The sequence below is a fragment of the Phalaenopsis equestris genome, unplaced genomic scaffold, assembly GCF_001263595.1.
Source record: "Phalaenopsis equestris unplaced genomic scaffold, ASM126359v1 Scaffold000484, whole genome shotgun sequence".
NCBI classification, from domain to species: domain Eukaryota; kingdom Viridiplantae; phylum Streptophyta; class Magnoliopsida; order Asparagales; family Orchidaceae; genus Phalaenopsis; species Phalaenopsis equestris.
Genome location: NW_018164925.1, coordinates 605,492 through 622,944, shown reverse-complemented (window position 1 = coordinate 622,944; position 17,453 = coordinate 605,492). Strand labels below are relative to the sequence as shown.

General features: G+C 34.2%; 1 protein-coding gene across 1 annotated transcript in view; it reads left to right on the top strand.

Moving 5' to 3' along the window:
• Positions 1 to 6,904: 6,904 nt before the first annotated feature.
• Positions 6,905 to 17,453, top strand: part of LOC110028030 (serine/threonine-protein kinase HT1-like) — a 94,183-nt gene continuing 83,634 nt past the window's right edge. Inside the window, exon 1 of the mRNA XM_020729730.1 lies at positions 6,905 to 7,352. Within this exon, the coding sequence (XP_020585389.1) occupies positions 7,055 to 7,352 (298 nt within the window). The 5' untranslated portion in view covers positions 6,905 to 7,054. The remainder of the gene's footprint in view (positions 7,353 to 17,453) is intronic.

Genomic DNA, 17,453 nt, shown 5'->3' with positions numbered 1-17,453 from the left:
CGAGAGGCCGTCGACGACGAGATCGGCGGTTATGTCCAAAAGTGCATTGAATGTGGACAATTTTTGGAGGGATGCTTAGGCAACTCTTGGGAAAACTCATCCACAACTTTAAAAGAAGATTTTGACCAAAAATTGAAGAGGTGCTAGAGGGGCAGGCTCAAGAGTTTGAAGAGATGGGAGGTTAGAACAGTGTCCAAGAGCCCCAATAGTGTGTAGAGAGTCTAATTCTGAGGAATTCTTCGAGATATTGTAAAAGTGGAGGGAAAGTGAGAGATTTCTTCCTCCTTACTATTTCGAAGAGGAATTTTTTGTGTTGTAAAGAAAGGAAGAGATTTAGAGGAATTTCAAGGAGTTTGCTTGGGGAGGAATTAGAGATAAGTGTTATTTACTTGTTGTAGTTTGTATGACTTTGCTTTTATATATGAATTTTAAGTTTTGCAGTGTCTTCCCCATGAGTTCTGAGCAGTTTTCTCTGTCTTTCTCCTTGTCTCAAAATTTGTGAAATGGTGATTTAAATTGGTTGAGCCATAAATAATGTTAAAAAAGTTGTGATGATCTTCTTCGATATTAATTTACTTTCACTCTGGCCAATTAATTTATTAAAATATGTTGAGTTTTACAACTAAAGTGAAGATTACATCCAAGATTTAGGGAGGTCAAAGCCAGGTCAAAACCCTTGAAAGTTGAATGCAAAAAAATAGGGAAATAAAATTATCGGGCGTAATATGTATTTATTAAAAAATAAAGCCGAAATGTATGGATAGGCTAAAATCCCCAATTCGGTCCTATCGTTTGGGTGCTGAAGTGTAGATGTTAGCCCTCCGGCGAGGGGAACGTGGGAGCTCCAAAGTGAGAGCCGGTATCCTCCCAGCCTAGCTGCAGATTCAGTAAACAAGCATAGGATTAGTCAATGTTCTTTATGCTTGGACCAAAGGGTAAAGAATATGTATGCTCCTATTTGACACAACACAATTTGAACTGATTCACGTTATCCATTCACTATAATTTCTTGACAAGGAGAAGGATGCTTTCTTATATATTGAATATCACATTAAAAACTTTATTAGTATAATTAGTTATTTAAGAGTTGTCAAAATTACATATTTATTTCAATTGCCTATTAGTGACATATAAGCAATTTGAATTACATTGTTGTGATTAAGTGTTGATTTTCTAAAATCTTAGTTCGTAGTTATAATATTACTCCCTGTGGGATCGATATATAGGACTCGATTAGAGCTCTATATTACTTGAGCGATACGTATACTTGCGTTGATAAGTGTGACTTTACCATTATTGAGAATTTTATATATACATCTTTATTGAATCTATAGCCGTTATTAAGTTTTTGGTGTCGTTGCTAAGGAATTAAAACTTTTAGTGGAAGTATTAAATAGTTGTATTTTTAAGCATATATAAAGTCGCTGTCAGTAAGCTTATTAAATATCTAAAAAAATCTTAAAAATTGTTGATCCAACTTTTGCTGTTGAAGTCTTTGAGGAAAAGGATGTGGTGGTCTTTCTAAATTAGTCTTAGATGGAGAGACAGGTTGTTCTACTTCCTTAGGAATGGTTTTTTCAGGTTTTTTAATTTTGGCATTTTCTCTCTCAACTTCAATCTCTTTTTGAACTCCAATATTTAATTCATTTCCAATCCTTAGTTGGACAACTTTAACTTGTTCTTTATTTTTTTCTTTAGGATTGATCTCAACATTACTAAGCAGTGTTTTCTTTGGCCTATTGCTAAGTGCGTTAGCAATTTGTCCCAGTTGATTATCAATATTTTGAAAAACGACAATTTGAATTTGTAATTGCTTTCCTATTTGTAACATCACTTCTTCTATAGATAACTTCATCTCCTTAACTTGTTGGTTACTAGAAAATCCAGGAGGATAAGTAGGCCTATAATTAGAATTACCCTGGTTCTTCCAGTTTCCTAATGAGTTTACTTGATTGTTCTCCCCATTTTTTTCTTCCACTATTAGAATTGTTGTTCCAGTTAAAATTAGGATGGTTTTTCTAACCTGGATTGTAATTGCTCAAATATGGGTTATTTGGTTTATTAATAACATTTATAGAATCAATCATTTGTCCTAATGAATTTTCTTCAATCGTATGAGGTCTTGGAGAAAAAATCATTCCAATTTGATCTATTTCCCTAGATAATGCAAAAACTTGAGATGGAACCATGAAATAGCTTCATTATTATGAATACTAGCTACTTTCTTTAGATTTACCTTTTCAGAGTGTCATTAAAAATTATTTTGTAGCTATCTTTTCAATTAATGAATAAGCTTCATCTAATGGTTTAGACATTAATGAACCTCCAACAACAGTATCAATGATAGATCTAAGTGATCCTACTAACCCATTATACCATTATAAAAAGTTTGAATGATTAACCAGTCTGCTAGAGCATGCTGTGGACACTTTCTAAGGAGTTCCTTAAATCTTTCCCAAGCTTCGTATATTAACTCTCTTTTTAATTGAGTAAAAGAAGTAATATCATTTCTAAGCTTAGCAGTTTTTGAAGGTAGAAAATACTTAACAAAAAATTTTTGAGCTAAATCCCCCCAAGTTCTAATAGATTGGGGTGCTAATGAATTTAGCTACATCTTAGGTTTATCTCTTAAGAAAAAGGAAAAAGTTTAAGTCTAACGACATCATTTGATACACCATCATATTTAAATTTAGCACACAGTTCTAAAAAACCTGTTAAATGTAAATTTGGTCCTCAGATGGTGTTCTCCAAAATTGATTATTTTGTACAATTTGTATAATTGCAGTTTTAAGTTCAAATGAGTTAGCCACTACAACAGGGGTTTGAGTACTTAAATGAATTTCATCTACTGTAGGGTTAGCATAATTCCTTAAAGGTCTTTGTAAATTATGATGTTCATTTTCAGCACTTTGAATATCAATATTATTTTGCGATGTGTTGCCATTACTTCAAAATTGTGAAGTCTTCCTTGTTTTCTAATTTTTCTTATAGTTTGTTGTAATTTAAAATCATAAGGCACTAAACCTTTAAATCCAAAACTATGCATGCAAAAATTAAAAATTTCAGAAAATAAAATAACACACTCAAAATAAAATATTTTTAAAGTTTTAATTTTTAATTTTTTTTAAATTTTTTAGATTTTTTGGTTTTTTCTTTTTTTCGATTTTTAAAAATTAAAAAGTACCAAAATTAATTTTTATATCTCCTAAAAATAAATCTACAGGTCAAATATTGTTCTTTAAGTCAATAAAAATGCTGTTGCGTTCCCCGACAACAGTGCCAAAAACTTGACCCGTAATTACATTAATATTTATATTTCTTAAAATTGCAAAAAAATTGGCCCAAATTATATTTAATGGCTAGTGTGAATAAATGAAATGAGTTTTCATACTAAGGGTACTATGCAAGTATACGTATCGTTTCGAGCAATATATGATTTTCCTAAAAAATCACAGTATCAATCCCACAAGGAAAGCATAAATTTTTAATATTGACTTGCAATACTTCTATCTAAATTGCAGATAAATATGATAAGAGAACAATGTCAATATGTTTGCAATGGTTAAAACTAAACTTAAGTAGGAAGTAACAACTAAATTTAAAAGTTTAATAAAGTTCAAAAGACTCATAAAGTATAAAAATGAGTTTGAATGTTATGTCAACCTAGAAACATCAATTATACGTTCATCAAAACATATCTCCTTATCTATTTGCACTCCCCCTTACGTGATCGCAACGACTCTACCCAAGATGAAATGTGGTCCTTACTAGTTGGTGAAATTATAGCCCCCCACCGTGTCATTATGTTTCTCAATGGATTTTAACAATACAATGACCAGTTTGCAAAGTCAATGAAGAATCGATGAAAATACCATCAGAATGTTTTGAAATAAAAAAAAAATCTTTAAATCATTTTCATCCCACAAGATTAATTCCAAAATGTGAGGAGAAAGTAAGGGAACTACTCAGAATTCATGGAGATAAAATAAAAACATATGATTTGGTTTGAAAGCCAAGTCTTACAGCAAAAACTCAAATACAAATACAAGATACTTATCGTTATGTCTTCTTCCCAAGCAAATCCAGCAGTTTCCTTGAAGCAATCTCCAAACTCTTACACTAAACAAAGATTCTCATACACTCTCTCTCACACACACACTAAAACCTTCAGAAAGACTTCTCCAGCACACCCCCAAAAAGACTCTCTTTTAATCTAGAATTTGGCCCTATTAATAGATAACTAAAAAACATCAAGGTTCACTTCAAGAACCCCTTTAATACGCAAAATTCAATGGATATTCTAGAAAGTTGGTTACTGGCGCTATAGCGCCATTTTAAAGTGCTATAGCGCCCAACCTGCTCAATACCCGACACTATGACATCAAGGGTGGCACTATGACGTCATAAAAAATCTTCCATTTTTGCTCTATTTTCTCCTCATTTTCTCTAAATGTTCATTACATGTTCCTGAAGTAAAAAACATGCAAAATACATTCCTTTAAAGTGCAATATTATAAAAGTTATGCATAAATATGAGCATGAAATATACACTAGAAACAAATACTTTTTAGGTGAATCAACCATCAATGTTACACGTGGTAGAAAGAGGTTGTTTAAAAAAAGACATTCCTCCTTATACAGTGTCATCGAGATGACTTTCGGTGTTTTGAAGAAGAAATGGGTTATACTCCGCGATATGCCATCTTACTCATTTCCCAAACAAGTCCATATTGTGATTGCCATAATGACTCTGCACAATTATATTTGACGCCATCCTTCACGCAACGATGCTAACTTTTGTAGGGCCGACGAGGATCAGTAACATGTATTCCCCAAAGCATTTGAGTACCACCTCGGGCATTCTCTGTCACGAGTTAAAAATGATCATTCCATTTTCTGTACTAGAGAGGGGGAGGGTGTAAGTGAAATCGCGGAGCTAAATGAAAAATTACTGATGCATTAGTAGAAGGTTGATTGGATTATTTGAAATTTATTCTGTACGATGTGTAATTCATTTCCTTCGTAAAAATTTTCTTAACATTCATATTGGATAGTGATCTTTCGGTGCTATAATTCTTTTATTCAAAGGCATTTGTACTTTATATTTTATATTATTGGTTTAAAATTTTTATGCTATTTGTAAGTGTAATTTTTTAATTACTTCTTTTAACAAATTCAAGTCCTGTCTTCTATAATGTATTGTCTTTTGCAAGAATTTTAGGGACATCTCGAGGATTGCTTGCCACTACGGACAACACACTTCCCTACTGACACCACTACGGGAGATAGTTCTATAGCTGTCAGCGGATCGTCACAGAGGAGTGTGACTTTTTCCGGTAGGTGGACAATCCTACAGATTCCACAACCAATAGTGATCGGGAATGGATACCTTCACTAGTTGACAGTGTAGCACGAGGCATACACTGTCTGCATGTTAAAAAAAATATAATCATTATATTAATTGAAATTTTAATAACTAAATAAAATAAAAATATAAATATAATAAAATTCAAATTATATCTATGAAATTCTAAATTATGGACTCTTTATCAAACTTTTGAATAAACTTCGTTGGTCCCTTTTTAAGTCTTCGGCCTTAACCATTGCCATTAGGCTTTAATTTTTATTTTCTTGATCTACAAGATGTGCAACATCAGCTTCCCTTCTAGTTTTTGGTACTAATTTGTGCTCATTACATCTCCTAAGATGCTGGATCTAAATTTATCGATGTAAGATGTCAAAATTTTTAATGCTAGACTTACATGCTTTTAAAGCAAGAAATAAATAGTAAATTGAAAAAGAAAATGAAGAAAAATATTTTCTTAGAGAGAAAGCTTTGAGATAATGTAACCAATTCCTATGGATTCCTTAAAACCTATACATAGAAAATGCCCTCTAATCTTTTATTTATATAATTTTTGGGGCAATAGAAAAATCTACACATTAACCTATTAGGAAATAAATAAAAATAAATGATAAGACTTATTTCAATTACACGTAGATAATGTAGTTTAAATGCCAATACATACATCTTGAAACCTATTTTGATTTCCTTATTGTCTACTTTAAGTTTTTAGTTAGGTGATTGAGATCACAACTCCATGTATAGGGTCACTCATCCTCTAGATGTGTCACAAACTCGTTGAGTGAAATCACTACCCTTAGTAGGGGGCTGGTAAGTGCTCCATGATCTTGTATGACTACTGAGTTAAGATGAGTTGATTTGGTTAAATTTTATGGCCAATTATATTCTAGCAGATCCTTTGAAATATTGGTCGATCCATTTTAATCTCGAGGGAGTGCAAATCAATCTTTAACAAATTTATAGTCTCATTATTTCTGGGCTCTCCTATTCACCCATGTTGAATTAAGCATAATTGCCCAATGGGATATTTAAATAAACACTAATCATTTCAATAGAGTAGATGGTAAGAAAAGATTCTTCAATGTAATTGCTGAGGACACTAAGAAGAATAAATTAATTTCTCATTTAAGTGAGTAAACTACTTATGAACTTAATAGATTTTGAAAGAACTTGTTGCTAAGTTGATTTATTATATATGAATTTCTTTTCTTGTTGGTTTAATATTTTAATGAAATCAACCAATCTTAACTATTATTATTTTTTGATGTATAATTAAAGGAGTGCTTAAATTTTTTTAAATTTGAAAAGAAAAAAAATTGAGAAAATTACTTCGATTTATAAAAAAAATTATAAATCATAAAATTTATTTTAATAAAATCTTTAGATTTTTTTTCAACTTATTTTTTTTGATTAGTTTGCAGCCGGCTTTAAATCGATTATAGATTCCACGACCCAATTTTGATGGATCTTAATTTTATTCGAACTGATTTGATCTACCTCTTTGACCATAAATTTATTTATAAAAAGGTTGCCGTATCACATGACCGTATGCGGGACCGACGTCTGCTCATAGCAGTGAGGAGCTCCACAAGGTTCGGCAAGCAAATCTGGAACAGTATACAGACAAAGGTAAGACCTCTGCCAGCACTTCTCTTCACAGCATTCCGCCATTAATCCAAAACGAGAGAGATGGAGGTGGGAGAGGGCGGATTTGTCCGCGCGGACCAAATAGATCTGAAGAGCTTCGATGAGCAGCTTGAGAGGCATCTTAATCGCACATGGACGACCGAAAAAAGCAAGAAGGAAACAGAGAGTGTCGAAAATGTCCGGGTAGGCTTTGCTCCCGGCGGAAGCAGCAGCAATGTTACAGTTAAAATGAGGGAAGAATGGGAGATTGATCCCTCGAAGCTCGTCATCAAAGGGGTCATAGCCCGCGGCACCTTTGGCACCGTCCATCGCGGTGTCTACGACGGCCAGGACGTCGCTGGTAAGTGGATTTTGAGATGACTAACTTTTTGCATTTTCCGGATACGTTTTTTTATTCTTTGACTTGAATTTATTGCTTGCTTTGCTTAGAGATGGCATCTTGGTCTTTTTCCAGTCCAATTGCTAACCTTTTCTTTCTTTTTTTTTTTTTTTTAAAGTAAATGCTCACCTTCTTTTGAGCTTGGAGATGAGAATCTCTTTTGGCCCTTTTTTTAAAAAAAATTCGTGAAGGTTTTAATCTATTCATTTCGAATTCGATCATTTGGATGACTTCTTTTTCGTATAAAGCGTTGTAATTTTTTCATCTTGATATTACGAGTCTCGGAGGTTTTAGCTGTGCAAAAAGATTTCACTTTGCACTTTCAATGCGTTTTTATTAACTTTACATTGGGTATTGTTGCGTGATCTCTCATCTATTAGTTTTCCAAAGTACTACCCTGTATTGAAGTTGGATAGATTTTTTCTCCACTTGTATTGATGGAAGCCCGTGAGTGTCACGTGGAGGGTCTTGTCCACTTTCCTGCTAGTGGCTTGTTTCTAATGAATTTCCTGGCTTAGCTTTCTCATTTATAGAACTTTCATGTGATTGGTAGTGATCCTAATGAGCTAGTTTATAATTGAGTTTATTTCCAGCGTTTTTCTTGTGACATTATCCGTTCAGCGGAAGAAAGCAATATAAAAAAAAAGGTAAAATAACTCAACTAGACCGTCTATAAGAATAAAAGGGATGGTGGCCTTCTTAAAGTGTTGCATATGGGTTCTTCGATCATGATAGGATAGCAATGTTGTCATAATCATCACTGTGCAGGTTGTAAACAACTAGTATGCTGCTACTATTTTCAAGCAATAACATTAAACTTGTTTTCTTTGGAGCCTAGATTTTAATATCCTTAAACTATTAATGAAATATGCTGTACTACAACGTCCAAGTATACCTAAGTGGGCCTCAAATTCTACTCCAATATAATATATCTTCTTGTTAAGTTTATGATTATAGTGTACATCTAAATGTGTATTTTGACATGAATAAGACACATGTCACGACCCGGCCTGGGACTTGGAATTAACCAAAACGAATACAGACAATTGGAAAGTGGGAATTAAGTTTTCTATGTTAATTTACTCTAACTATTAACAAATGAAAAAACCGCTAAACAAATAAAGTTAAAGCAGTATAATTAAAATTTATCTCATAATAGATTGTCTGTGACTTCTATAAATATTTTTTCTTATATCGTTCATCTTTTTAATCAATTATTCAAACCTAGAAAATTTGCTTAAAACAATATTGAGCTAAACATTGCCAGTGAATACTTATACTCCGAAACTATAGTAACACAATGAAAATTGAACAATATGCATGCTAGTTAAACTTTATGTAAATCAATCTAAGATCATTTGAATGTACTATTTAATATGATTACTCAAGGTGATTTTAAGTTTTTAATGTATCTTAGTATTTTGTTTACATATCAATCTTTTTAATATGTATATATCTGTCACAGGAACATCATCTAAAATTGTACCATTTAGGGTACTTCAATATCATTATCTTTTTTCTTTAACATGCACCTTAGTTTTTTTCTGCTAGTACTATAGAAAAGTGATTCCATCATAACCAAATATGCACATACAAGCAATTAAAATAATTAATTTTATTCTTATTTTATTTTCAAACCATTTAATAACTTGAATTATGTATTTAAATAACATGCAAATATTAGTGACACACACCCTATATGATCAAATGAACTTAATGAGCCAGTAAAATCTAAGAAATTCATTGAGTGAACTAGATTTAAAAGAAATCAAATATTACTACAATTTAAAAATATAATTACTCATCTGCTTAACTTGTTTATCACACTGATTCCTTAACCCTTGTTCTTCTTGGCTTAAATGTTCTTCAACCCAATTTACTGTTAAACATTAATATTTTTTATTAAATATTAATTCTAAATTAAATTGAATTTTAATTAAAACATATCCTCTCTTCCAAAATGAATCGATCCTCGATATTACAACTGTATCTCCCTTAATTTTATCATGATTTTAGATACCTTTACTGTTAACACTTAATGAATAAATTTGAATTTTCATATAAGATTCATTAATAAAATTAGTACAATCTCAACTTACCTTAAATCACAAGTTAGGATTCGCTAGACTTTCTCTCTTCACTTCACGCATGCGACTCTTTCTCTTTCCTCATTATGGAAGTTCCTGTCACCTTACACTCTCTAATCGGGACTTTATAGCTTTCTATTAACACACTATTTAAATAAATATGTATTCACACACACACATAATTATTCATATAACATTATATTAACTTATTAAATTATTAAAAATATCTTTTTTTCTTGTAGTTTGGCCCCTGCTTTTGCTCCACACATGACCGCACCTACATCGGTTGTTGATCTTCCTGCTGCTACGCGAATGCGACACGTCCTCCACCTCCTTCGTATGACACAACTCAGGCTAGGTTCGCCTCTTACTTCCTCTTGATAGAAATTATTGCATACGGACACCGCATGCAGAGACGCATGCAGTGCCGATCTACACCGTAGATAACAGTGATCTACGGTGAGGATGTATTTCGGTGGACCCTACTTTAAATTTTTTTATTTTTTAAAAAAATTTTGATTGCATCCTCACTGTAGATCACCGTGATCTACGGTGTAGATCGGACACCGCATGTCCTTGTGCAATAATTTTCCCTCAAGAGGAGGGGCAAATTTTTTTATTTTTTAAAAAAATTTTGATTGCATCCTCACTGTAGATCACCGTGATCTACGGTGTAGATCGGACACCGCATGCATTTCTGCATGCGGTGTCCGTATGCAATAATTTTTCTCTGATAGAGCTGCTCCTTCCTCCTTCAACTTCTTCCGTCAAATTAGGGCACAACAATTACGTCATACGCAGTGCTCAACTCCCGTCTTCCTTCCTCTTCCTTCGATCACGACTCAACGCAGCAAAGCACTGTGATTCTCTTCTTCCTTTGAGCACAATGCACGGGGTTGCTTGGTAGGGCACGCCGTCGTTTCCTCAGGTAAGAAAATACACAACTCCTCTCCGTCGTTCTTTCGTTTCCCACTCTTCATTTCTCTCGCTTGCTCTCTCTCTTTCTCATCTTCTGTTCGTTTCTATTGTTACTTTGGCTCAAAATATGTGCCCTCCCGTAATAAGAAGCTGCCAATATTCTTCATTCGAATTGATACAACGTATTAAAATTTATTTTCTTTTATTATTTTTTATTTCATATTTCAATTATTACAATCCCCCCTCATAAAAAAATTTTCATTGAAATTTTTATAATCTACTTCAAAGCCTTAAATCAATGTTGGAAACACATGAACCATCCATAAATTTTCATAAAAAAGTTTCTTTTTCTTTAAGATGGAAAATGAATACAATAAAATAGATAACTCAACTAAACTTCTCCCATCAATTGAAACAGGGTAATATTATGCCTAAAGCTAGGTAACATAACAATAACACCACTCATCCTCTGATAAAGACATACACTAGAATGCAACTCATATAACATGCAGTAAAACATGAAACTCATCAATCCTTGGCTGCATCAGGTTCTTCAAGCTCTATACTAGGAAGATAATAAACTGAAGATCGAGTTGTTGTCCGGATTAAACTTGAATATGAACTGAAGCTGTAGACTATATCCTTCTCTACCCACCTGTAATAAACTGATTTATGATGTTCTGATGTTTTTTGGCCAAGTGAAGGCAATACCTAAATATGTGACCAAAATGATGACGCTAGTAGCATGGATGATAGCCCATCAAACATTTACCCTTATGTTGCTTTCTAAATTCGACACAAGTGACTACAGTACTACGGGAATTGCTACCACTGAATCTATCAGAATTAAACTTGGGCTTCTTCACATTGACTTCTTTCCGATTGATCCACATTCTCTCCTTCTTCAACACGACTTGTATTGTTTGTCTCCTTAACTTCTGAATAAGCTGGAAATCAATCTCTACTCATCTAGTCCGCTTCACTAACACTGAATAGCCATCAATTCCCAAAGATACCAACGACTGCTTGATTGAATCCTTTAATCCCGAAATAAATATGTAGCACTTATCTGTTGCTATAGCTATCAGCTGTAGGGCATATCTTGATAGTGTTGTGAACTCTGCTTCATACTACATGACTGTCTTTTCTCCTATACCAACTTGATAAACTTGTCTTGCATCTATCTTCGAGAGGATAGAGGTACAAACCACTCCCTATAAAGCTCAATGAACTCCTCCTAACTTATCATCATGTTGTGTATGTCCTCTAAACTGTCCCAATACTGCTCACGCCACCTCCTTTCGGCTTCTCTATCCAGCACAAATGTTTCTAAAGATTCTCTTCTTTCGTCATGACACGCCATGCTATCAAATATCTTCACTTTCCTCATTGGTTCTTCACTTCAATCAAATCTTTAGTTCCCTTGAACAAAGGTGGACATATATCTTAAAGTACCTTCAAATATTTATTCACAGCAATTGTATTTTTTCTAATAGGCTACGATCTGAACTCCTGAATCAACTGAGTCATCGCCCCCATTATTTGAGTCAAAACATTTGTATTAAGATTAACAAACAAGCGGTACTTCTGCAATTTTTAACGGACTTCTCTTTTCTATAGTCTCAAGTGCATCCATTTGTCTACAACAACAACAACAACAAAGCCTTAATCTCACTACGTGGAGTCGGCTACATGAATCATTTTTTCCATTGCGTCTTATTTAGAAGTGCATCCGTTTATCTGAATTAAAATAATTATTTAATTAGTGTTAACTTAAAATTTCAAATTTATTATTATTAAAATTTTCTTGTAATTATCCAACTAGCTCTTTCATCAAGATTATGTTAATTATTCCCAAACCTTTGCTCTGATACTACTGTTGTCATGATCCTGGGGCTTGGAATTAATCAAGATGGGTACAAATAGTTGGATTGTGAGAATTAAGTTTTCTAGATTCATTTTTTTAACTAACTATTAGCAATTTAAAGAGCTACTAAACAAATTAAGTTGAATTAATATAATTAAAATCTACCTCATAACAAGTTGTCCACGTCTTTTATAATTATTTTCTCTTGTATCGCTTATTTTTTAATCAATTATTTAAACCTGAAAAAATTAGTTTAAAACAACAACGAACTAATTATTGCTAGTGAATACTCATACTCCTGAACTATAATAACATAATAAAAAGGGAACAATATACATGCCAACTAAACTTTATGTAAATCAATCTAAGATCATTTGAATGTTTGTACTATCAAAAATGATCAAACCTTCAAATGATTTTTCAAGATGATTTAAGCTTTCACTATATCATACACTGTAGTTTATATATCAATATCTTTTTAGACTGCATACATCCATCATAGAAATACCATATAAGATTGCATCATTTAAGATTCTTCAATATCAATATCCATTTTCATTTACGTGCACAAGTATCTTAACGTTCCTCCGTCAGTACTATAAATGTGTGACTCCATCATAATCAAACATGCACATGCAATCAATCAAAATAATAAATAACATTCTTAGTTTTTTTTTCATACCATTCAATAACATGAATTATACATCTAAATGACATGCAAATGTCTTCACGTACACCCAATATGATCAATTTAACTTAAAGAGTCAATAAAATCTATCTAAGCAAGTCATAGAGTCAATCAGATTTAAAAGAAATCAAATATTACTACATTTTAAAAGTATAAATACTCACCTGTTTAGCTTGCTTATCACACCGATTCCTTAAACCATGACCTTCTAGACTCAAATATTCTTCAACAAAAGTTGTCGTTAAACGTTACATTTTTTATAAATTACGACAATAATAACAACAAAACTTTTATCCCACTAAGTGTGGTCAACTACATGAACCATTTCTCCAAAATAAAGTAAATGATTTGATTCTTGATCTAGCAACAATATTTCTCTTTATTATGTTCTTATTTCAGATACATCTACTATTAATATTTAAATAATAAGTTTGAATATTCATATAAGATTCATTAATTAAATGAGCACAATCACAACTTACCTTAAATTGCATATTAGGGTTTCGCTAGACTTTAACTTTTTAATTCATGCATACGACTCTTCCTGTTTTCTCGTAATGGAAATTCACATCACCTTACACCCTTTGATTCAGGATTTTATAACTTCTATCCAGTTTCAGGTAACTTTCTATTAACATCTTATTTAATTAAATATATACTCATACACACACACACACATTTTATTCATATAACAATATATTAACTCGATAAATTGTTAAACGTATATTTTTTAATATTTTGGCCTTTGCCTTAGTATCACACACGACCTGCGTATGCTTCGATTTTTAATCCCCTTGCTGCTCTTCTTCCTATGCATGCGAAGGTGACAAGACTTCTTTCTCCTTCTTTCGCATGCCAGCAACACACGCGAGGTTAACCTCCTTCCTCTCGACTTAGCTGCTTCTTTCTTATTCGACTTCTTCTTCTATCAAATTAGTTGCACACAGTGCTCGGATCCTGTCTTCCATCCTTTGCCTTTGGTCACTGCTTGATACAGTAAAGCAACACTGCAATCCTCTTCTTCCCTCGAGTAGAGCGCACAAAGCCGCTCAGTAGGGCACTTTGTCGTTTCCTTAGGTAAGAAAATCAAAACACGCAACACCTCTCTTTCTTCCTTCCTTTGTCTCTCACTCTCCTTTTTCTTCCATCTCCTCCTTTCACTTCTCTCTCTCTATCATCATCTTTTTGTTTCTATCATTACATTGGTTCGAAAGACGTGCCCATCCTGCAATTAGAGGGACTTGCCTAGTTCAAGAGGAATAGCTCAACCCATCTAGACATGCCCATCCTAGCATTGAAGTCACTCACTTGGAACTAAGAAATTACTCACCTAATATTACAGAAGAAACCTTGGTGATCTTTCTTATTTGGGCCATATTAATTTGTTATTCCCTTAGTGACCCCACCTATTTGTCAGTAAAACGCTCTGAAGCACTCCCCTAAGCAGCCGCCTATGCGTACTCTCTAGAGTCTTTGCTACCATGCCACGTGCTTATAAATGTCAAATCATGTATTTAATTATTTCTTCTTTTTGTATAACTTTTCATTTAATGCCTAAAATCCTTAGAATTTCCCTCCCTTGATTTTGTATATTTCTCTTTTCTCATCTTTGCTTTGACCTTTATAGATCTTATTAGTAGGGTTCAGGTGTCATCTACAAAAAAAAAAGGATCTAATAAGAAACAGTCAAGAGAAACTATCCTCATAAGAAATATATCTAGTAACAGTGGTCCTCCTCTGGTCAACAATGACTCTCCTATTAGATATATACCCTAAAGTTTTTCTTTTCCTGAAGGAAAAAAATAACTGCAATTGTAAGTACAACTTAATGAGTAATTATAATCTAATATGCATTAAATTTTTTATGCCATGCTATCTTATGCATGAATGACCAAAAGGAAAATGTAGTAAATTTCATTAAAAATTTAACTTTAGCCCTTTCCGTTTCACTTTCAATAGTTACCGTTTTTAAGCTTTTTAAACGTCGTAATAGGATTACTGTCATACCCGAATGTATCATTAAAAATGTACTTGAAGACACCCTCAAAATGTGTCCGAAGGCACTCACACTCTAGAAAATGTACCCGAATATACCCTCAAATTTGTACCTGTAGGCGCATCTTTACAATTTCTTTTAACGTGCATTGGTACTTTGCATCCCTTGTCAGTACCATCTGGGAGTAATCGTGTATGACTTAAATCTTTAATATTCATTTCCTTTCATTTGAATTATTTCCTTCTGAAAACATTAAGGATTCTTTTTCCCTTTCCCCCTTCATGTTCTTTCATTCTTATTTGTTGGTCATTTTAAGTGTTTTATACCAATCAAACGGCTTGCATCATTGTTGGTTTTCAATATTGATGCCCGACTCACATGTTGCACTTGTTCAACATCAGCCGTTTGGTTGGTTCTCCACCTCGGGCGGAGTACACTTAGTGCTTAACTTATTAAGCAGATATTGTTGCTATTTTCGTAGGAGTAACTGCCAAAACTTTATTATGGGGTGATTAGTTAGGTACACTTCATGAAGCTTATTGCTATTGGGCAGGGAACCACCTCCAAAACCATATCCAATCAAGCTTGGAGACAAGTCTACAATGCCCGAGCATTGCGGGCTGTTTCATCTTAATTTCTACTCAATCAGTTGTCTTGGCGTCGTTGCTGCTTTACTGATCGGGTTTAAGTTCTCTGGGTGTTAGCTAGACATTGAGGCGAATGAACACCTCGAGTTCCCCGAGTGTTGTTTGAACCTGGGGTTACATTTTCAATTAGCAAACTCATGTTTTTAATATTTCTTAAGTAAAAAAATCACTAGTTTCTTGGAATGAAACCATGCTTTATGTTATCTTTCATATGATGATACAAGAAATTGCCAAGGAAAAAATTACTTGAGATTAGCTCTACTCCACGTCCAAGGTTGCCAGTGTAAGTCTTTAGCTTGTACGCTCCAGGGTTGATTCGTTGGTTGATGATGAACGGGTCGTCCAAGTCTTGGCTAGTTTACTGACCGTCTGTCTGTGAACAGCTAGATCGACCTTCTTAAGTGCAAGGTCCCCAGATGCGAAAGTTTTATATTGGATGTGTTTAATGTAGTAGTGAGTGGTGCATCTCTTGACTTCCTCCTACCGAAGAGTTAAATCCATCTTTCTTCTGCAAGATCGAGTGCAAGTATTGCCCCTTCATCGTTAGCTTCCTGCAAGTCGACTAGATTTTTCTCGAAAAAAATTGAAGCTGTTACTACTTGCTGGGTATGGTGGTTGTGTTCGACTGGCAACTTCGTCTCCATCCCGTGGGACAATAATAATGGAGTGCTCGGTTTGGTTTGATGGCATTGTTCGAGTTACCCAAAGGATGGACAGAAGGATCTCCACCCAATTTTGTTTTAATCTTGCTTTGTTCCTTGGCAGATTTAGAATGATCTTGTTGGCGTCCTCTGCTTGTCTATTGATTGGGGAATGGTGCACTGAAGAAAATTTTAAGCAGATCCCTTGACACTAGCATAAGTTTTTTACTCCTTAGTCTGCAAATTGAGTCGCATTATCTGTAATGAGGACGAGCGGAAACCCATATCGACAGATGCGGTCCCATCCAGATGAAGTTCCAAACGACCTTCATCGTTATCTGAGCGAATGACTTTGCTTTGATCTACTTTGAGAAGCAATCCATGAAGACCAACAAAAATTTGCATTAATTGTTTGATGGTGGGATCAACCTGAGGATGTCGAGCCCCCAAACGATGAAAGACCAGGAGTTGACAATTGGTTGCAAACTTTGGGCTTGCTAGTCCTGCAAGGGCGCATACTTCTAGCTTTGCTCGCATCTCATTAAGAATTCTTCCACATCTTTCAGGAGCATTGGCAAGAAGAAGCCATTTCATTGAATCTTCTGCGCAAGGGTCTTTCCCTTAGAATGACTCCTGTACTTTTCAAAGTTCACCTCCCGGAGGATGTCCTATGTTTTGCTTTTTCAAATACACCTCGGGTAAAGTGAATGACTTTTTGAAGAGCTTCCCTTTGATCAGAACGTACTGGGCTGCCTAGGATCAGTAATTTCTTTAGTAATCTTGTCAGCTCTGGCAAGTGGATGTAGGGACCCATCTAGCTTCTTGTCTCTTCAATATCCACCTCTTTCACCTCAGGCCTTCAATTAATGGCCAGAATAGCTTTTGAGGCGTTCCCTCCCCCAAACAGATTCACATGGATAGGATATCAACCACATGATTGTCTTCGCTAACAATATGTTCAGTTTTGAAGTTGGCGAACTTCCATATATTTATTTTGGCTTTGCTGTGGTATTTGTCCCTCATCTTGTATTTGGCCTCAAGTTCCCTGTTCACCTGATTTACCACTAGCTGGAAGTCTGACTTTTCGTATGGAGATCGGGTGCTCATCTCATTGGCCAGACGCAGGACACCAATCAAGGTTTTGTACTCCGCTTGGTTGTTGGGGAATTCATACTCAATGGAGACCGGCTGATAGAGATGCTCTCCAGCTAGACTATA